The 20522-nt window shown below is 50.0% G+C and overlaps 8 protein-coding genes across 8 annotated transcripts; 1 reads left to right on the top strand and 7 right to left on the bottom strand.

Annotated features, from left to right (window-relative positions):
* Nucleotides 1-218: 218 nt before the first annotated feature.
* P170DRAFT_513605 (amino acid transporter) lies at nucleotides 219-2452 on the bottom strand (the record flags this gene model as incomplete). Its single annotated transcript, XM_024855129.1, has 9 exons — nucleotides 2067-2452; nucleotides 1946-2016; nucleotides 1784-1897; nucleotides 1703-1730; nucleotides 1600-1654; nucleotides 1171-1551; nucleotides 1090-1113; nucleotides 713-1038; nucleotides 219-662 (listed from the first exon to the last, which is right to left on the bottom strand). The coding sequence occupies exons 1-9, from the start codon at nucleotides 2247-2249 to the stop codon at nucleotides 219-221; spliced, it is 1626 nt and encodes a 541-aa protein (XP_024699708.1). The 5' UTR covers nucleotides 2250-2452.
* A 727-nt stretch (nucleotides 2453-3179) lies between these two features.
* On the top strand, nucleotides 3180-4558 carry P170DRAFT_430303 (uncharacterized protein; the record flags this gene model as incomplete). The annotated part of the gene is made up of 4 exons (XM_024847942.1): nucleotides 3180-3368; nucleotides 3440-3544; nucleotides 3599-3826; nucleotides 3890-4558. 4 exons carry the CDS (start codon nucleotides 3180-3182, stop codon nucleotides 4556-4558), a joined length of 1191 nt encoding a protein of 396 aa, XP_024699707.1.
* A 113-nt stretch (nucleotides 4559-4671) lies between these two features.
* Nucleotides 4672-7068, bottom strand: P170DRAFT_503116 (OPT family oligopeptide transporter; the record flags this gene model as incomplete). The annotated part of the gene is made up of 1 exon (XM_024854195.1): nucleotides 4672-7068. The coding sequence occupies one exon, from the start codon at nucleotides 7066-7068 to the stop codon at nucleotides 4672-4674; it is 2397 nt and encodes a 798-aa protein (XP_024699706.1).
* Nucleotides 7069-7899: 831 nt separating this feature from the next.
* P170DRAFT_440701 (uncharacterized protein) lies at nucleotides 7900-8979 on the bottom strand. Its single transcript, XM_024850140.1, has 2 exons — nucleotides 8815-8979; nucleotides 7900-8750 (listed from the first exon to the last, which is right to left on the bottom strand). The coding sequence occupies exon 2, from the start codon at nucleotides 8688-8690 to the stop codon at nucleotides 8043-8045; it is 648 nt and encodes a 215-aa protein (XP_024699705.1). The 5' UTR covers nucleotides 8691-8750; nucleotides 8815-8979; the 3' UTR covers nucleotides 7900-8042.
* A 1693-nt stretch (nucleotides 8980-10672) lies between these two features.
* On the bottom strand, nucleotides 10673-11008 carry P170DRAFT_480167 (uncharacterized protein; the record flags this gene model as incomplete). The annotated part of the gene is made up of 1 exon (XM_024853759.1): nucleotides 10673-11008. One exon carries the CDS (start codon nucleotides 11006-11008, stop codon nucleotides 10673-10675), a length of 336 nt encoding a protein of 111 aa, XP_024699704.1.
* A 183-nt stretch (nucleotides 11009-11191) lies between these two features.
* Nucleotides 11192-13195, bottom strand: P170DRAFT_392656 (aromatic amino acid and leucine permease). The gene is made up of 4 exons (XM_024845987.1): nucleotides 12911-13195; nucleotides 11669-12842; nucleotides 11507-11618; nucleotides 11192-11453 (listed from the first exon to the last, which is right to left on the bottom strand). The coding sequence occupies exons 1-4, from the start codon at nucleotides 13091-13093 to the stop codon at nucleotides 11279-11281; spliced, it is 1644 nt and encodes a 547-aa protein (XP_024699703.1). The 5' UTR covers nucleotides 13094-13195; the 3' UTR covers nucleotides 11192-11278.
* Nucleotides 13196-14360: 1165 nt separating this feature from the next.
* Nucleotides 14361-15703, bottom strand: P170DRAFT_503110 (uncharacterized protein). Its single transcript, XM_024854194.1, has one exon. It carries the CDS (start codon nucleotides 15658-15660, stop codon nucleotides 14410-14412), a length of 1251 nt encoding a protein of 416 aa, XP_024699702.1. The 5' UTR covers nucleotides 15661-15703; the 3' UTR covers nucleotides 14361-14409.
* A 1549-nt stretch (nucleotides 15704-17252) lies between these two features.
* On the bottom strand, nucleotides 17253-19683 carry P170DRAFT_458988 (amino acid transporter). The gene is made up of 4 exons (XM_024851832.1): nucleotides 18644-19683; nucleotides 18367-18566; nucleotides 17713-18293; nucleotides 17253-17598 (listed from the first exon to the last, which is right to left on the bottom strand). Exons 1-4 carry the CDS (start codon nucleotides 19202-19204, stop codon nucleotides 17375-17377), a joined length of 1566 nt encoding a protein of 521 aa, XP_024699701.1. The 5' UTR covers nucleotides 19205-19683; the 3' UTR covers nucleotides 17253-17374.
* Nucleotides 19684-20522: the final 839 nt, after the last annotated feature.

Genomic DNA, 20522 nt, shown 5'->3' with positions numbered 1-20522 from the left:
GTCATCGCAGCCGGCAAGGATGCTGTGGGATTGAGCGATTGGTGCTGCAGATGGCGATGTTATTGTACGATTTAAATGAGATAAGAAACTTTAGAAATTAATTACAACTGCCCCAAGTACGCTTCATGCATGCATCTTCTTCTCCCAGAATATCCACTCGCGATGTATAAAAACGACCGAAGCCAAGCTTTTTGTATGCCCCGCACAGACCCGACCGACTACGCCAGCCTGCGTCCCTCCACCTTCACCACCGGCCCGTCGTACATCTTTCGAGCATGCACCCAGTACACAACCCCCGAAATACTCATCAGCCCCACAAACAGCACGCAAGCCCAGTTGAAGTTCTGCGCATCGATCTGGTACTCGTTGGGCCAGAAGCTCCAGAAGAATGACCATGTCGCATAGATCATGGCCATGCTGTTGACCGGGAACCCGAATTTGCCCAGCGACCAACGAGACGGAGGCAAAGGAGGATCATTGTTGATACGACGCAGGATAATGCACCCGATGCAGATCAGATAGGTGGCCATGAGAGCCACCGTGGAAAGCGATAGCAGCGCGTTGAAGGCTACTGTGGACCCAATGTTGATGAGAGACATGACCATGGAGAAAGCGCAGGTAAACAGAATCGAGTTCACCGGGATGTGAAGCTTAGGATGAACCTGGTGGACTCATGAGAAAACCTCCAAATCTAACCGTCGGTGGAACTTACAGAGCTCAGCCACGTGGAGAAAGGCAGTCCGTTATCTCGAGCAAAGGCAAAGGTTTGACGCGACGCAGAGGCTAGCGAGCTGATGGTGATCATGATCAGAAGCACTAGGATAACAACCACCAGCACTGTCGAGCCGGCCGTATCCTTCAACGCTTGGTGAAAAACATAAATGAACGGAAATCCGGTGGGAGAGTCGATCGAGGCCTGGACATCCGGCATGCTGAAGAGATAGGACAGAAGCAGTCCAAAGGCAAACGGAATGTTCAATATGAATGCCCAGATCATGGACTTCGGAACCACTACGCTAGCATTTTCGATTTCCTCCGCTGAACACCGTCAGTATCCGCTCCTTTGCGGCGTCAAAGTGGAGTACATACACATATGAGCTACCGAGTCAGAACCTGCAGGTGAAGTTGTTAGTATTGATGACAGCAAAGATAGTACTAATTTGCACTCACCCAGAACAACAAACATGCTCGAAACTTGCCCAACCATCACAGTGAGCGAGATCGATGGCCACCCAGCTCCGTTGTCCGTGAATCCGGTGAAAACATCTTCAGCCTTGACCTTGGGCGCCAGGACAAGCAGTGTGACAATGACAGGAATAAATGCAAAGAAATGACAGGTCACAAAAATACCCTCGGCTAGAGGGAGGCGCTTAGCTCCAAAGATGTTGAAAAGAGACATGCCAATTGCAGCTGCAAACACCAACAGAGTTCCTTGCCAGCGAGTTGGGACATACGACTCGTTATTTAAGGAAATTAGGCCTTGAACAACGGTACCCACCAGATAGGCATCGAGTGCAACAATGCTCTGCCAGGAGATTGTCGAAAGCCATCCTAAGCTGCGTTAAACTTGATTCAGACGGACAGAGATCTTCGAAATACCTGATGCATAACTGAGGAACTTTTGATATTTTCGTGGTGCAAACTCAGAAACCCACTTGGGATTGTTAGCCTTTGTTTGTTACTATTTGGGAACACGACTCACATGATACTGGCCACCGGCCGTTGGTGCCCTGGATGATAATGATTAGCAAGGAAGAAGAAAAAGCACACCAGGAACACACACATAGAGGCCATCTCGGCCAGTGAAAGAACGATGAAAAACTGGCCACAATAAGCCCACACCAGAGACCAGAATAGTGCCGGTCGCCCACCTGCGATCAATCCAGGAGTGTTGGATCTATTGTGTATCAGCAGGATCCAGCAGGAAACAATCAATCGGTCTCACGTTAATAGAATCTCCCAAGTTCCCATCACACAGGTGGTAAACCCAATTGTACTAACTATTCGGAAATTCCTCTGTTTTCCATTAGCGTTCATACAATTATTCGGAAGAGGGTGATGCCAACTCTGAGTTCTTGTTTCTTTCCCATGCGCTGCATATCACGCTGATCGGAGGCAGTGAATCCAACTTTGACCTCGTTGGAAATGTCACTTGAAGCCTCTCCATCTGTCTCGGCAAGGACATGATGAGGTGCATGGCCTGCGCCAACCTCCTTCATCTCTGTCTGATCTGCTATTAGAGTGGACATTTTACAGGTTTTTTCGACTGTGGTACGGGGGAAGAGAAGGCCTCAGAAGTCCGAAAGAAGAGCAAAGATCTGCCTGGATTTATTTCACTATAAAAGCGGCGCAAATGGGCAGTTGCGGTTAATAGGAAAACCTGCTTAGGGTTCTCACCAGGGGTGGTGGCACCGCATTCAAGCGGGACGGGACATTGATTAACGTCGTCCAGGGTGTTCGAAATCCCGTCCAATCAGTTGCCTCCAGCAAATATGCTAGCCAGGGGTTGCTGGCATAACGTTACACTTGACATTTGTACGTCGGGTGCGGCGCAGGATGAATGCGCCATTAGCCTATGCAGCCAAGGCTTTGGCGCCTGGGACGTGTTTAATTCCCTTGTTTTCCTCCTCATGGAAAGTCCACATCGAATTTATTCCTGGATATATGGCGGGGGCTAGACTGTTGGCCGTCTCAGAAGTTCTTGGAGACACTTGCCCTTCTACGGCATTTTCGTACTTTGGCTTCACTGAGACGGGAAACTGGACCGGGCGCGGAAACATCATCGCACACCGAATGCATGTAACCGGAAGAATGGCCCCAGGGACATGCTTGATTTTCCGTGTCTATGCTGCATAGAATTATTCTTTCGATGTCAAAAAAAAAGAAACGAAAAACGTTGGGGTTCAGCGTTTGAGACCCAATGAGTCTCCTGAACCACTCTCCTGGGACTCGACCATGATCCGATCGCGACTTCATCTCCTCCTAGATGGGACGGTACACAAACCCCTGTGTTGGGCTCGCAATCCCTGCCTGTTCCAAGCGGAATGAAAATTTGATAAAAAGACGCATCGCAGATCTTTTAGAGTCTCCATTATCCATGGATGGCCCTCCTCGATCTCTTTTATTCTTTTTTTCGGGTATCGTCAACTGATTCTTTCGACCCATGTCCAATCCTTGATATGTCTTCTTCGACCACTTATGAATCCACTTATATTGAAGTCACACCAGATAAGCACGGTGCCTTTGTGATCATTGCCAGCTTAGTTGGGCTGATCTGGAGCGTGTTTATCATTGGAATTCGAGTTTATTTACGAATGCGTCTGACTCCCCCTTTCGGTTGGGATGATCTAGCTGCTATCTTTGGTACAGTGAGTAGTCTGTTGGCCTCTTCTTTGATCAACGTGCAGTCCAATTAGGTAGCTCAAATTTCTTTTCTTAGATTGTTGGTGTGATTCAAACTTCGGTCACACTCGATGCGGTCAATCATGGTATTGGCACGCGTGAGACCTTATTGACATCCAGTGAGGCGGACATCGCCTTGAAGGTAGTTGAGGCTCTCTTTTCATTCGGGATTTTGGCTAATCTGAATCAATTACAGAGGCTATATGTGTCTTGGCTTCTCTATCCGGTCGCCGTGTGTTCTTCGAAAGTCTCCATCGCGCTCCTCATTGCGCGTCTCACGAGAACCAAATATCATCTCTGGGCAAGCTATGCACTTACAACACTGAGCTTGCTCTGGGGCATAATCTCAATATTTCTTATTGCCTTTCAATGCAGCACGCCTCAACCGTGGAATATTGCAGCTACTACTCAGTGTAGCACCATGGTACTGATCGTCCCCACCTATCATCACTTGGTCTTTTGCTAATCCTTGGCTAACAACGTGAAGTTTGCTCAATGGGCGGTGGTAGAATCTGTGAACATGGCAATTGAGTTGCTCATCCCGTGCCTGATAATTGCTATGATCTGGTCGCTTCACATGCCTCTCGGGACCAAGATTACAGTGGTCCTAGCCTTTTCTCTACAGCTGCTGTACGTTATCCTCCTCATCCACTACGTGACCTTAAAAACTCACCATATCCGATCCCCTAGAGTCGTCTTTCCTACAATCATCCGAATCCTCTTCCTTCAACAAACCACAACAACCCCAGCCTCTCGAACAGACCACACCTTCACCCTCACCAACTCCACCCTGATCACCGAAGTCGTCATGCACTTTTCCCTCATAGCAGCCACCTTCCCCTGTCTTCGCAAATTCCTGCAAGCCTTCGATATGCACATGGGCGCCACCACCAATCTAACCAGTGAAGGAGATACTGGATCGAGCAGCATTGCGTTGAAGTCGTTGGAAAGATCGCCCAACCCGGAGATCTATCGAGCGATGCCCCCGGCCCCTGGAATGGGCACCGTGACTGTCGTGTCTACCGTCTCCCAAAAGAGCCAGGACTCTCGTGGCGATGTGACGCCCGCTGAGCGGAGGAGCGAGGAAAGCGATGGCAGTCAACGAGTGATGATCCGGAAAACGCAGCGATGGGAGGTTGTGTCGTCTACACACTAAGACTTTTGCTTATAAAAAGAGGAATAAAATGGTGCATTATATCAGGTCATATCCCATTATCACATTTTCATTTAATCGTCCCCGCATCTATATACATCTGCACTGTCGGACACTCATGAATCCAGCGCAAAACACCTCTCCACCGAAACCCCATTATTCCCCCACCAATTCGGCATCGAAATCTGCTTGCCCGATCCAAAGAACAAGAAAATCAACAACATATTCAGATTAAACCCCGCGTCGAACGCCGCCGCAATCATGTAACTATACCTCTTCCACACCTCGAACCGCTTCCGATACGCCCAGTACATCACCACATATCCGCCGATAAACGCAGACGTGTACCCGGTACTCACATTTCCGTAGAACACCGCCATGCCAGAGAAGAAAATACTCACGTTCCAGAGATCAATGCGCCATTTCGGCAGGAAGCGATGCGCCACGTACAGCATCGGCGGGAGCACTGCACCCACTAGGAACGCATAGGGCAGAACCGCAAGCTGGCCCTGCGCGAACATGCGCTTCGGCCCGATCACAGCGTACTGCACGCCCATGGTCTTATAGCTCTGCAGGGTCTGCCCAGTCCACTGGTTCAGCGGGTCGGGCTTCACGCCGGTCAGGTAGTCGGATTTGGTGTTGAGGACCCAGCGCATGACGCCGTAGTTGACCGGCACGCCGAGGATGGTGCCGAAGACCTGCGAGAAGAAGACGGTGCGCGGCGGCACGTGCATGTAGTGGCCGATTTTCTGGTCCTGGAGCATCGTCTGCGCGCGGTACCATGCGTCGCCGGCGATGGCGCCGTAGGTGGATGGCCCGCACGGGTGGCGGTGGGATTCGCCGGCGCGTGTGTGTACCATGTAGCCGTACATCATCTCGTTGAAGGTGCCGATGGAGAGCTGGTAGTTGGAGATGGCGTACAGGTAGCCGAAGGGGATGACAAAGATGGCGGAGGTGATGAGCCCGACGAAGAGCGTCCAGATAGGGATCCAGAGGAAGCCGCGGGCAAGGGCGATGATGATGATGAGGAAGGCAGCGAGGAAGAGCACGACGTACCACCATATTGGGACCTCTTTGTATGCGCGCTGGAGGACGTTGAGCCGGTCGTGGTATTGGTGGTTGATGGATTGGGGCTTGGAGCCGTCGGGGGAGCGGCGGAAGGAGGCGATGAGTTTGCTGAAGTTCGAGGAGATCTGGAGGAAGCCGAAGGTGGCGATCCAGGTGATTGCGGCGGTGATTTTGCCGTAGTCAAAGAAAGTGGACCATGCGTATTGGAGGCCCATGTACATGGGGCCGTACTCTTCGAAGGCGGTTTGGTTAAGGCGGAAGTCTGGGGTTAGAACGTCGAGGACGGGGTAGGTGGTGCCGTTGGCCATGAGGAGGCTGTTGGACATCAGACCGTGCTTGTATGAGCCTAGGTTGCCCCATTTGGCGGCGGGGAGGAGCACCCAGCAGTTGAAGGCGAAGGCAGCGAAGAGCACGACCTGCGTCCACCAGGGGGTGAGGAGGATGGATGAGCCATTCCAGTTGATGTTGGACCAGTCCAAGGAGAGGTTTAGGAAGCCCATGCCGCCGAGTCCGGAGCCGATGAAGTTGGCGACGGGGTTGTGAGGTGCCACCCAGCACAGGAAGGCGAGGGACGACGTGAAAGGAAAAACGTATTCGGGAAGGAATTGCCATAGTGTCATACCGAGGAAGGAAAGAAAGAAGAGCTTCAGCTGGCGTCGTGCAAGGGGCGACGAGGTGTCTTGTTTTCGGAATGTCTCGAACAGCGTCGTCTGCATCAGAGCCTGCGGCCAGATATACGAGGGATCGTACAGAAGGACCTGGCGCGCGATGGCGGCAAACGCATATCCCACCCAAACAATCGCAAGCATGAAGAAGATAGCCACTGCTGGGTTCAACCTCTCGCCGTAGAAGAGCTCCGCTAGCGCAATTGGCGTGTATCCCTGGTTGTAAATGGCGCCCGAGGCGGCGGTAACGGTGACAAGAACATGCTCTTTAGGGCTCCACGGGCCGGGGTTCATATTAAACGACCAGGGCGTGAAAGGCACGCGAATGATCCAGGGCGGCAGCACCCGAGCCAGGAAGTGTCCCGCATAGTGACAGGCAATCTGCACAAAGAAGTTGGAATAGGGGGCTTGTGTGGTACGGAACTGGCTCATTTGGGAGAGAAAAGCGCCCGGCACGACGAAGACCACCGCCAGGATAAAGTATCGGAAAGTAATCGTCGGCAAGGAGGGATCATCATTTAGATTGACCAATTGGCGCACCTCACGAGGGAGTGCAGCTATTTCTGGATCTTCTTCAGTCTCCTGTTCGATTGCCGCGGTTTCGCTGACTTTCCTGATATTTTCCGTGTCGTCGATGTCTGGCACATCAAAGCCGGACGTTTCCGTCACAGTTGCCGTCTTGGACGTCTGATTGGATTCATCATGAGTGGCCGCAGTTGAGGCGCTGGATGCACTGCCAGAAGCTCGTGCCAGCCTCCTTAATCTGGCTGGAAACCCCATCTTTCTGGTATAGAGAACCGTTGAGATGGCTCGAGCAAAACCCAAAGACGTTTCAACTGAACTGCACAGGAAATCCAACAAAGACGAGAACAGACCCTCTATAAGAGCAAACCCCATCTCTTTCTCATACCCACGACCAAATGACGTGCTTCAATTTCCATTAAAAACGGAAACCCCCATAGTGACCTAAACCACGCCCAATGCAACCTCGCTCGACCCATCATGGCTGCCGAACTACAGACTCGGGTCAATCGGCGGCATCGAGCGCCACGAAAGAGCAGGCTAATGCTTGAACAGAACCAAGCGAGATGCTTGTGATTAGGAACAGGCCATCCGGAATGCCCAATGGACCAGTGAGATTGAGGCATGCAAATTGAAGAGTTTGTTAGCGGATGGCGTTATCGGCGGTCGTTATTGATGATCGTCGGGCTTGATTGGCCGGAGGTCCGCAACCCTAAATTACGGGAATCCGCGATGTTCGTTGGGATAGTGAGTATTCAATGATAATCTATTGTTGTCAGTATTTTCAAGTGTGTGGATTGATGAAGATCAGCCTACTTAACAGAACTTCAGTGGAAGCCCAACACTTCGAATTATCATTCCTCTGCTCTGGTTTGGTCTGAGCCCTTTCCTCGTTTGAGCTGGTGATATGGAATACCGAATGCTGATCATCAAGGTGACTCAATGGCAATCTGAGCGGTTGGATTGAATTGGCAAATATGTGTAAAGGATAACTTGGCCGAGTGTTTGCATTCTCTCGGCCGCGGAAGTCCGGCAGCATCACGTGGGCAAGCTGCCCCAGAGTGAAAAGAATAGACTGTCTAATAACTCGGATTATTTCATGAAGAATGTATCTTTGAATCTATAGTTAAACAGGACAAGAATGTAAAGAACAATGTCGAGAAAAGCCCTCCATATTCAACGGCCCCCCATCCCTGCTGCATCCAAGAGTGCGCTAATTAGAAATGCGAACTCTAGTTGGTGTAAACAACCATGTAATCTCCTTGGATCTGATCGCCCGAAGTCTCGGGGTTGCACAGCCAAAGTGGATCAGAGTTGGAATCTCCTCCGCAATCCAGGATGGACTCGACACAGTTGTAGGTGGGAGTGAAAGTCAGGAAGGCACGAGTACCCGGTTTCTGGGTCAGCGTGTTGCCGACGGTGAAGGACTTGGATTCGTCCACGCTCATACCCTGTTCCTCGGCGATGGACTCGGCAAAGTTGTATCCAAAGTGGGTGGTCACGTCAGTCTTGACAATGAAGTCGGTACCGACCGACACGTCAATGCCGACGTCGAATCCGTTGGTAATGGTTTGACTGTAAGAAGAGCTGAGCGTAGTTCCAGATGAAATACTGCCAGAGACGGGGAATGAGCACGCGTCGTTGCTGCCGCAGTACTGGGTCGATCCGACGATGGTCTGGTGGCCAGCTTGAGTGTACGGCCCGTTGCTTTCCACAACCGTGCAGCCCGTGCCATCCCATTCCTCATCATCGCGACGCCCGAAAGCAGCCTTCTTAGCAGCACGCCGCTCGCCCTTTGCATGCTTTCTCCTCGCATCGCGCTTCTCCGTTGGGGGCTGGTCCTCCTCGCGCTTCTTGAGAGAGATGGCGGCATTGCCCATGTTCAGTCCCGTGCAGTCATCTCGTCCGCAACAGAATGTTCCACCGATATCTTTCAGGGACTAAGAGCATCATGGGGTTAGCATGCATTGGCCAAGCGGGCTGACACTTGTGGAGCTAACTCACCGGAATGGAGCTGTAGTAACATCCTGAGGTGCCGACGTTGAGCATTTGATTCCCGGGGACGTTCACTCCAGGGACCATGCCATACTGGGACTGGGTGTAATCGGTGATCAACGAGAAGCGGCAGCCCGGGTCAAGGTCAGTGACAAGCCACCAGATATCATAGGCAGAGCTCCCCTCTCCGGGCTTTGCGTCCGGAAAGTCGGCCTCGAAATACCAGTCGACGTTGGACAACTCCTGGCTGATACCCTTCGGTTGAATCGAATCCACATCCACATCCTTCTTATTGCTACATGTAAAAGAGGTGGCATTCTTGCATTGGGAGTCCAAATAAGGTTTGACAGTTATAGCCTGGGACAGGGCAGCCATCATGGCAACGGCGGCGACCGTTCGCGTAGCCATGGTTGAAAGAAGATTTAAGTTATGAAGAAAAGCGAGAAAGCGAGATAAGGCGTTCAGTGTTCAAACTTTTGTCAAGGAAGCCCAAGGGAGGATCTTTATACCCCTACCTTGTCCAGCTTTAAATCCTCTCGCGCGCCCTTCTGGCTCTAGCTTCAATCACCCTTGCCCAGCTTTCCCGGTTGAAGTTGAAATAGCATATCCGTCGGAGATTCGGGGTTCATGGTGGGTTTTCACATATGGCCCCCAGAGTCTTGGGCGGATTGGTTTCATCGTCGATTCGATCAATAAAAACGGCGAAATTCAAGGGGCTAAGAAGGATTGGATTTGTCTAATTACTCTGGAGATGCCGCCAACAGGGAAATGGGACAACTTACTCATGGCTGTGCGAAGCCCCTGCCCAGACTTTCCCTTGCTCCGCTAAGGCAAAGAAACTCGATCTAGTTGTCTGATCATTCTGTGGGGTCCATAATATAGTCTGGGCATTGGGGGCCATCCGCTAGTTTGGACCCAAATGACTGGACTCAAGATACCGTGTATGTCTTTTGTCGCAATCTTCCAAAATGGTTTATCTTTTATCAAGCGCAATCGCCTCTGTTCTTTAGGTCATCAATTCGCAGGTTTGGCCCATGATACTCTAGCCTGGAAGTTGTTTAAAGCACTAATTTCCCTTGCCTCCGTGTGAAAGCATGGGAGTAACATTGGTCACATGAATTCTTCCTCCATGGAACGGAGAAGCCGAATTCGACCTCTGGATATAATTAGCGATAGTCCCACGTCGTATGCCAAGCAGTGTAGTCGGCTTGAAGACCTCCCAGCTCTCGCGTGAAACTCGGTCTTGCCTTAGGTTTCCGTGCGTTGAGTTTGTGGTTCTAGAATACGGAGTACGGAGTACGGAGCACTCCGCACAAAATGTAACTTGTCGGTGCCATCATGCCGATCCTTACTTTGCACGACGCGCCGTAGAGCATACCATCTCCGGCCGGCGCCCAACACCGGGCGGAAACGTCCTTGGCAAGTTTCCTGGCAAGAGCCAAAACCGCGAGTCTGGGCAGTTGCTGTCAAGTGGTCCCTGGAAGAGTACTTAATCTAGTCCCTCCGCTAATCATGTTTTTGCATTGCTTGTTGGATTCTGCAGCTGCAATTTTGACGCCCTTAAACCCGGTACTAACCCGTTCCATTATTGGGTCATTTCTGGAGGACAACAGCTTCTCGTCTTCCAATTGGCTTTCGCGTGCAGCTTCGGTGATTCATCTTGATTGCGATCTAATTTTCTGACGGGGGCGAGATGGCAAAAGTGGCGGTGGAAGAGTATGTCGGATGATGATCCTACTCCGAACCCTTGATCGACTTTCAATCATCACCGGAATACTCCTTGATTGATGGTGACTTTTTCCGAATTAATCGGGATTTCAGAACAAGAAAAGCGGCGCTATATCCGTATTTCAATCCACAATGGCCACTATGAGTGGAACTCGTGGATAAAGGCGGCCCAGGCCACTCTCGTCGGGGATCTCAAAACAGGCTCATTCGAGGTAGGGTTCTGAGATAATAGGGGCGATAGGAAGTCCGACGGACCAAGAGACCTTTGTGCTGCATACAACGGCAAGCTGGGGTTGAGGAAGCGAATTGTCAGCTCGATGGCAACGAACATCAGGGGCGAAATTGGAAGAAAGATGAGTCTCCAGTCCACTGGCAAATGGACGACAGACCGCACCGCCTCTGATTGGCTGATGGCCACGTGATGGACTTGGCGCTGGTTCTGTGCACGTGACTTCGCTTCGTCCCGAATAGGCATCGCGTCTTTTTCTCTGTCGATGTCCACCTCAGAACTCTTCATGAGATCTGGTACTGCAGATCAAATTCAAAGGCGTGGAAGACTCGCTGCTTACCAGAATAATCCAAAAGCTTTTGGTGACAAATGTCTTGCGTCGGTCGGCAAAATATATTATGACAAATGAATACCACATTGATCTCGTTTCTATATATATCATTACTGCGACCTAAATAAGAATACTATGTGCGATTCTTCGCCTCATACTTGACTATCGTGTCAACAAACTTCGATCTATCCCCAGATAATATTAAACCGAGACCACTTGCTTGTCTTGACTGGCTCGTTTTCAACGTCATTCTCAGCTTCGTACAGCGCTTGGCCGATCGGAATGTCGTGCAACGAAACAAGCTTGGTCTTCTTGATGAACTTGTACCCAAGGTATAACGACAGAACAAGTGGGATGTCCCTGCATACACGTAAGCTTCCTCAAAAGGCAGACTCGAATGACAGGGCACTTACAGATAAGATGAGACGAACCATGATGGATCCCAGTTCCCTCGAGTAAACACGACAAAACCTCCCGTGAGCAAGAAGATCAGGCACATTATCAAGGCAAACCACGAGGTGTACACTAGATCCATTAGCGATCAAGCACCCCTCGCAAGGTAGGGATATTCTTACAAGACCAAGTATTGTGCCACGGCAGCTTGTGCGGAGATACTTTCTGAACCTTGAAGGCGTTCAGCATTCGGATGTGGTTGAATGCAATCGTAATCCACGAGATGAGAACTCCCGCCGAGGTCAACGCCAGGAACCAGTTGAACACCGTATAGGCTCCGTTGGAGCAACTGAGATAGGCCAAGCATGAAACTGCAATCTGCAGTGCTGAGCACACGTACGGAACGCCGCCCTTCGTCGTTCGCAAGAATATCTTCGGGGCATGACCCTTCAAAGCCAATCCATACAATGTTCGAGTCCCCGCCAGCATACTCTGGTTCGAAGCAGACCATGCCGAGCTCAGCACGCCGGCGTTGATGATCGATGGCACCACCTTGATGCCGGCACGCACCGCGGCAATGACGAAGGGACTCTGTGCTGCAGTTCCCGACTCGTCTCCAAGTCGAGGATCATCACTGCGCACCAACATCCCCACGATTAGAACAGCCAGGAAATAGAATAACGTGACCCGTACAAACACTCTCTTGCACGCTCGGGGGATATTCTGTCGAGGGTTGCGCATTTCTGCAGCAGCCATCGCCAGACTCTCCACGCCTGCGAAGGAATATACGGCGTTGGTCATGACAGCCCAGAATCCAACGAAGCGACCCCATGACCCTGTCGCGATGTACTCAACAAACGGCCCGGGGTCCTTCCAATACCGAAACCCCAGACGATCCTGACCCGGCACGCCACCCAGATCGATGACCAGCCCCATCAGAATGATACCAATCACCAACAGGACCTTGATCACTGCAAGACTAAACTCGATCTCGCCGTATACTCGTACCGAAAGAAGAGCGATCGATGCCGATAGCACAATCAGGATTGTGATCCAAATAGCAGCGTTCAGATCCGTCCAGTATTGGATCAGCACAACCGAGGCTGCGATCTCGCTCGGAACCGACATGTAAGCTCCATACACGACGTTCCAACCGATCGCAAATGCTAGCCCAGGATCAATCAGGATCTCCACATGACGGACAAACGAGCCTGTCGCAGGCATGAGCGCCGAGACTTCGCCGAGAGCAATCTGGATGGCGCACACGACCAGCCCTACGAGCGAGTACCCTAGCAATGCACCCAGCGGACCGCCTGTTTGGATTGATCCTCCCAGGCCAAGGAAAAGACCCGTTCCCTGGAAAGAACAGTTCATGGTTAATGCGATCCATAATTACGGATGGGGAATTTGCCGCGAGAACTTACAATCGCACCGGCGATCGCAATCATCTGCGTATGGCGCTGCTGCAGACTCCGCGAGAGATTCTGGCTCTCCTCATTGTGAACAATAGCGGGTTCCTGGTCACTCGGTTTCGGCACAGGACCAGCTTCCACGCGACCAGGCGACAGCTCTCTGTCTGCGCCAACGACCAGTGTTTTGGTACTCATATTGGCGCGTCCAATCGGAATGTGCAAAGTCGAAAACACTAAATGACCCTGGGGAACGAGACCTTCAGCCGTCTATCTGGTACGGAGAAACCTCAACCATCCAATCATTCCATATTGAGCTTTGAAAGCTGGTACCACCGCAACACCAGAAGTGGGCGCGGGCGAGAAGAAAAGAAAAACCAAACAGCAAGGAGGTCATCGAGGTTACACAGCACGCCATCACACTAGATCCAATGCATGCTTAGTGGTGGGGCAGGCGCCAGGAATGCAGACATTCTCATTAGGGCTTTCCCGCCATAATCCCTACCATATTGCGTCTCCTGACGAAGAGGTAACTGTCGCAATTCAAATTGACAATGCCATTCATATCAGACATGCTCATTGGCCTCCGGAGAACTCTCCCGATCATTTTTTCAATTCCCAACCCACAAAGCTTGATCGGTACAAGCGTCGAAGTCTTTTAGATTAAGATTTCGGCGCGTCGGTGGAACTCCGGAGGCTTTTTGCACTTGGCAGGTTGCTTAGCGCCGATGGCGTTATTGCAGTGTATCATAGGGGTCCCGAGTTCTACGGAGTAGTGGTATATTTGTTTAAGGGAACCAAGTGTCAGGTCTCGAACTCCTGGCTGCCCCTTACATCAAGACTTTATGTGCTTAAAATAAGGAGGGAAAAAAACTAAGCAAACATATTTCTCTAAAAAATAAGTAAATATATAATATAAAACTATCTTGATAAATAGCTATTTATTTTATATCTCACATGGTCTAATTTAATAATATTAGTAGTTGAAAAGCTTCAATATACTTATGATTACGGAGAAAATAGTTAACTCGGTTGTTTGATCAGCTTGGTTGGGAGCTTCCATGCAGTGCAAACCATGGAACCATCAAAAGTTGGCTTGCAGACCGTCAACAACTCTTTTGGGGTCTTCGGTGACATAATTTGCCTGGAAGACATGAGCTCTTACCCCTTGAATAGTTTCACTAAGTGAGCGGATGGAAATGAAGTCCCTCATATGGCCTGCCCCCCAACTCCTGGTGACTTCGGCTGCGAGAAAACGCCATCCATATCTTGTCTCTCTCGCCTACTCGTACATCACATATCCATCAACAAACGTTGCCTTAGACAAATACATGGTCTAATACAATCAAGGAATGGACCGAATGTAAGTATGATGGCTGAATAATCATGGTAATCCTGTCCGAGGGTCATTTTGGTTGACAGGTTGACAATATACATAGCTGACCATTCCAGGGCTAGTTTTACTCCTCCTCAGGTGAGATAGTCCGCTGTCTCAGTATTCTAAAGTACTCCTCTTACGAAATAATGTTGAACCTCGCTTTCTGGCTTAAGCGCATGTTAGACCCAAGTACCCTTGGTGCCTTCTCACGGAACAAACCATACACTTCTTCCTTGAACATCATGCCTAAAACACCCAGGATGAATGAAGCAGCAGTAGTAGCCCCTTCTGCGATCTTGTTCCAGTATCTAGGATCGAGAGCATTTGCCACGCCATGTAAGAGCCCAATAGGCGCTTCTGGAAGGTTCATCTCAACCATCTCTTTACCCCCTCCGTTCTTCAGCCCCTCAATCTGCAATGGGTAAAGATCCTCGGGGAAATGAAATGGCTCTCTGAAACCCAGTTTCTGCCATGTCGGAATAAGAAGATGAAAAGTAATGTCTCGTCCGTGCTCTGGGTCTGCCTCATTTAGTTTTGTTCTGGCTTCTCGCATGAACAGACAGATATGATCCAGATGATCTCCTTTATCAACGAACTGCGGCGGAAGAGGGTTATCCCTAGTCAACCGCCCGAATGCGGGATACCACATCGTGTCAGGGTTGTAGATAAAAAAACGATGACTTTCCCGCTTCGCCTCGTGAATATCCAGTATTTTTGTTTTCACGAGATCATATACATGCTGAGCAAAACCGTTGGGACCGCCGGAACCAGACACGGTAATCGCATTACTGTCTCCGAGATGGTCTGCGATGGCATTTAAGGCCTGTACTGCTTGGTATCCTTGGATAGCTTGGATGGATACTAGCGCAGTCTGCACACATTCATTATAATTAATAACCTCGAGTGCTGAGGCTTTTGTGTCGCGAGGACCTCGAACCGGCGCCGTCGCATTACTCGTAGCTTTTTGCACATTCCCATCAACAAGGCTGGCGTCTGCTGTCGCTGTCCCGATGGGACTTGAGAAGCCCAGAGTGCCTGATTTCCACTTCTGGAGTATTTCTGCGGCTGATTGAGCTGCTTTGGTATCTTCTTCAGTGGTGAGACTGCCCGACGCAGTGTGGGCACCGAAAATCTTCTCATAGCTCTCGGCGGATAATTCTGAGATAATGGACCTGAGCATGCTCGCCCCCTCGCCTGCCAGTATGGCAGCTGGATTACTAGTACAAAGACCGTATAGCTTCGTAATCTCAGGTGTGGCTTTCAGAATGGGGCGTAGTCCAAGTGCAACGTCACGGTGAAGTGCGATAAAGGCCTCGGCGGCAGACAGCTCTGGGTAACGCTCATGGGCGATGTCCTGTAAATTTTTCAAGTCTGTATAGGTATCCATTTTTCGGATCTAGTTGAATTATCCACGTTGAAGTGGTGGCAACTCGACCACAGGATCTATTTAGAGGGTTCGAAACGTTAGCAGAGATGAATGATTGAAGACAACGCACGTTAAAGAGACCATCACTGGCCCAAGTATTGGCATGAAGGGTCTCAGACTACATACTGGGACTTTTGACTGAATAACCTGCTGTGTCAAAGCCTCGAAGGGTTAGTTCATAGAATGATAAGATTATCAATGGAAGGTGGAGACTCGTCACTCGGCAGGGGCTGGGAGCGAAAGGTCGCAGGCTTGGCACGCAGAGAATGACGAAGCATGAAGTAATTCTATTTATCTTAAATAAGTGAATAAAGATATTCAAGATCTTAATCATAATGCCTATGGATAACATTTATGCCCTCTAAGTATTGAATTAAGTAACATCTTAATAATGATTCAAACCATACAATTTCACGACTTCTCGGAGGCTTGAATTAAATAAGATATTAATTATTTTAGTATTCAATTAATTGTCACCGGCGCTGACATTAGCGCGGAATACTAATACCGGGCAGTTATTTTCCCAAATCATAAGCCTCTTCAACGGTGCCATGACCGACAAGCCAGAAGGTCTCTTTGAAGGCCGCTTCACTCAGAAATGAAAAGTCGAACCTCATTTCTTCCTCCTCGGTTCCTTGAACCTTGTCTTCATCGAGATCGACAAGGAGTTGGTATCAGGAGGTAGAGAGCTAGATATGAAGGGCCAGGTCCTTGCCGAATGTGCAGGTATGCTCGGTTTCCCATGATGATCCCTAACCGACCTCTTTTTCCTGACTGACAGCCCCCTAGCCTGCGACTTCGCAATAGAGACAGCAATGGCCTTTCGCCGTCTATTCTTGTCATCCTGTACGACGGAGATAACCTCCAATTCTTCGCCTTCAACTCTCCTGAAAAGTTGGTCTATGCATCGGACTGGGTAGAAGGTATCACCACGCATTCCAGCCTGGAGAAGCTCTTCCTCGGCCTGAAAAATAGTAAGCTGACCTTCCTCCCTCCCTCCTTCTCTTCCTCAAACTTCACATTTCAGAGAGGCAAGACCAACTGCTAACCTCATCTTTCCATTCAACAGCCACAGAGATCGTGCTCGATTTCTTCAGAATGGCCTAAATCAACAGAATCCGAACCTTGACCTCCCATTCTATGCAATACGTCCCACCTATCTCGGAAACTGAGCACGAGGCACTCACGAAGCTCTGGAAGAAATGCTTAGAATGTGCAGAACATGCACACTCTCTTCTGCGGACGGCGGATCAGTATGCGGCGGACGGGAAATAGAGTCTCACAGACATCGTGGCGCTTAATGGAGTGAACTGGCTAAAACAAAGGTATGTTGGTCCTTTCCTTGGCGACATCATGGGTCTCGCGTCGCTTGACAATCAAGAATATGGCAATAGTGTTTCAAAAAATACCGCTGATAGCTAGGGGCCAAAGGTTGATGGAGGTGGGTGATGGGTCGTCGAGAAGTTTTGAAGCGGTCTTGACGGGGGAGAGGGATATTAATTACTGGCCTTGAACGGATGTTGATATTCGGAAATGTTGAGATGCTTTGTTTTCTGGTATTTCGTTCTTAACTATCTCTCGGATACATGATTGTCAAGAGTTAATACCAAACTTTTATGTACTACCTTCTCATATGATCTGGTATATAAAACTGCAACAGTTATCATATTTCAACTCAATTCGCCTTCTCCCTCACATGGCTTTCACTGGGAAAGTCAAAATTGAAATCCGTCTCGGTCGTCGGCGGACCGGCATAATTTCTATATCCCCAGATCCAATACCAGAAGGCCGAGATAGCGACGAAGCCGACGAAGACGACAGAGGCGTAGTTCATGCTCTCGAGAGTGACGGGGATTGTCGTGGGCATTGAGAAAAGAGGGATGGCAAGGAGGGTCCATGCTAGAGATTTACAAAGCTTCGTTAGACTTTGTTTCTTTTGATATGCGGGAAGGAGCAAAACGAATGAAAGGGGAAAAGGAAAGGAGGGTAATAGTGCAGCTTGCTGTTACTCACCGATACAGACGATGTTGCAAAAGATGCCCAGTCCACCGAGATTAAAATGTGCCCGCTTAATGTCCTCACGACGGCGAAGAATCAGAGAGACAGCAACCGGGCAGCCGTAGCTCATGGTTAAGAATATGACTCCCACGCCCGAAAAAGCGTTGAATGCAGCTGTGGACCCGAAGTAGATAAGGCCCAAAAGGATCTCGATGACCATGCCGAGCATCATCGCGTTGAGAGGAATATCTAGATTCTTGTTGACCTTTCGGAACAGTTTTGAGCCGGGAATAGCGCCATCGCGCGCGAACGCCCAGGTGCACCGTGATGCAGCAGTCACGCAGCCCACACCGCAGGTGATACCGAGAAGAATGAGTGGGATCAGGAGGCAAAAGGCGCCGGCAGAGTTTCCGGTGGCAGATAAAAAGATCGTCGGAACGGGTTGACCACTAACGAGGTTCGCTAGCAGAGGGATATCTGGGAGGACGAAGCAGATGGGGATGAGGAAACAAATGCCGGCAAAAAAGTTGAGGGCGACTCCGCCGACTATCGCTTTGGGGACCTGGATGGCGGGCTTGTGGACCTCTTCGCACATTCTGTTGCATGGGCATGGATATTAGTATATTAGGTTGCGCTGGGAGGTCTACAAAGACTTATACGGAGACGCACGAAGTAACCATTCCGGATGCTGAAAGACCATAGGCGGCTTGAAGCAGGCCGATGCAAAAGGACCAGCCGTCGGGCCACCCGGACTGAGGCTCAAAACTGGTGAACACCCATTCAGCAGATCGTCTGCCGTGAGCTGCAACGACAAGTATAGTTACTATGATAGCGACTACTCCTCCGAGAGTCCAGAAGATGGCGAGAGTCTAGAAAGTAAACTATAGCGTTAGTGACATGAAGTTGAGATGTGAAGGGTTGGTGTAAAGGATTGCTTGTCTTGTACCTCTAGATGTGTCAGCCATCGGTTACCAAATGCGGAAATAGCATGGCAAAGCAGGGTAATCCCAAGGAATATAAGGTAACTCTGGTAGGTTTCAAAGTTTTCCGTGATCCCAACACCATCGGTCTTGAACACGTTCAGGCTTTCAACAAGAAAAAGCGCCGTTGCGAAATTGACTGCGAGCGTGATGGTGATATTCCCTGCAATGTAGGACCAGCCGCAAACCCATGCCGTGACCCGACGACACCACGTGGGTGACAGGGCAAAGGTCTGGTAGTAGACACCGCCAGCAGTAGGATAGACCGAGGTGATCTCAGCTAAAGATCCAGCCACGCACAACATGATTAGCGACACAGCTACCCAGCCCCATACCATGTTAGCTGAGCCGCCGCCTGCCATAGTGTACATCATGGTAGTGGAGAGGCCATATGGAACCGATGCAAGAATAAAACACATGAATATCACCTGCCATGTTGATCGGTTGCGAGATAGTTCGGGAATGTATCCTAGCGATTCCAAGTTCGAGTCCGCTGCACGCTTTTCTGGCTGGGGTGATTCTGCCATTGTGACTTTCACCAGACCGAGGGTCCTGGGGGGCTGTCGTGACACGCTAGAAAAGAACGGAGCTGGACAAGTTAATGTTTTCGCCCGTGGCCTGCATGGATAAGCTGCAGAGTGCGCTGGCTGGTCACAGGAGAGAGCGGAAATGGCCAAGAGGGTTTGCGAGAGTAAGAAACTTTCAAATGAAATTTGATCGAGAGACCTCTGATGAAAACCAGTGAAAATTTTCCAAATACCTGCTCCGTAGAGGGATCAAATCCACACTCACTACTCCGCAGCGATACAGTCTGTGGGTTGCTTATGGAGTATGTCGGCGTGCGGCACACGCTATCTTCGGATGAACATCGTTGGCTCTCATTTGCAGATAACGGCGGTGATGGGGGATTGACACCTTGGCTGCTATGTTTGGTTTAGCGAGAGCCACAGAGCCATCTCTTTTGGGGTGATCATATCAAGATTCAATTCGATAAGTGAGAAGAAGCGTGCCTCTCTGGATGTCAAGGCAAGTTGCAAGTGGCTGTCCTTCTGGTCGGCAATCCGGGCACGAGGACGCTAGTCCTGATCCGGAAGCCAAGCTGTGCCAATAAGCTTTACGGTGGGGCTGTCTTAGTAAGCACTCATCCCCGCGGCTTCAGCCAATCACAGTCTCTGATTTATGCGACGAGAGGCCTTTTTTTTCCCTCGTTGCCTGAAAATGTCGACACAACCGAGGTATACAATCCTGTTTAGAAGGGTCTGTGGAAATAGAAGATGAAACAGAAATGAAATGAAAAAATCTGGACAATACCAGTCAGAAGCCGTGTCATTTGGTATCTATGCCCCCGTTCAGGGTGAGGGTTAGACGAATACAATTTGGACCATCGGCTTATAGATGTACAGGGTGAGATAGGAAACATGTCAGATAAGATGATTGCATAGATATTCACCTTGGAGCTTCTGCAGGATCTGACCCCTGCATATGGTACCCACGCGCTATGTGCCCTGAGAACTCAGGCTATTACCATTTAAACGGACGCCCGCCCCAGTTGGGTCCCAATTTCCTCTCGTCATTTCCCCTCACGCTATCACCTTGTCATCCACAGCATAAATGGACCTCCGGTATTTTCTCCGTTATTTTTATGGTTGAAAACTCATCCGAGTATGCCAATGGCCATGTTGGTTAACACGCTGGTACCTGGACATTATGACCGGTCGGCTTAATCGACAAACGATGCCATTGAATGAGCTCATATCGACACTCTAGGTTGAAAAGCCCATGGCATGTTGTCGGCATGAAGGGCGTCAATATCTGGTGATCTAGGCAGTTTGGTCACTATCGTCC

Source organism: Aspergillus steynii (genome assembly GCF_002849105.1).
Source record: "Aspergillus steynii IBT 23096 chromosome Unknown P170scaffold_9, whole genome shotgun sequence".
NCBI classification, from domain to species: Eukaryota; Fungi; Ascomycota; class Eurotiomycetes; order Eurotiales; family Aspergillaceae; genus Aspergillus; species Aspergillus steynii.
The sequence above is the reverse complement of the archived record's forward strand: the minus strand, read 5'-3'. Positions and strand labels throughout refer to the sequence as shown.

Coding starts and splice junctions, on each gene's coding strand:
- P170DRAFT_440701 (XM_024850140.1), bottom strand. CDS start 8,690: ATGGGCAATGCCGCCATCTCTCTCAAGAAGCGCGAGGAGGACCAGCCC.
- P170DRAFT_392656 (XM_024845987.1), bottom strand. CDS start 13,093: ATGAGTACCAAAACACTGGTCGTTGGCGCAGACAGAGAGCTGTCGCCT. Junction 11,619..11,668: donor GTGGCACAATACTTGGTCTT/GTAAGAATATCC, acceptor TAATGGATCTAG/TGTACACCTCGTGGTTTGCC. Junction 11,454..11,506: donor TGGTTCGTCTCATCTTATCT/GTAAGTGCCCTG, acceptor ACGTGTATGCAG/GGACATCCCACTTGTTCTGT.
- P170DRAFT_503110 (XM_024854194.1), bottom strand. CDS start 15,660: ATGGATACCTATACAGACTTGAAAAATTTACAGGACATCGCCCATGAG.
- P170DRAFT_458988 (XM_024851832.1), bottom strand. CDS start 19,204: ATGGCAGAATCACCCCAGCCAGAAAAGCGTGCAGCGGACTCGAACTTG. Junction 18,294..18,366: donor GCATCCGGAATGGTTACTTC/GTGCGTCTCCGT, acceptor CCCATGCAACAG/AATGTGCGAAGAGGTCCACA. Junction 17,599..17,712: donor TTGCAACATCGTCTGTATCG/GTGAGTAACAGC, acceptor GTAAATCTCTAG/CATGGACCCTCCTTGCCATC.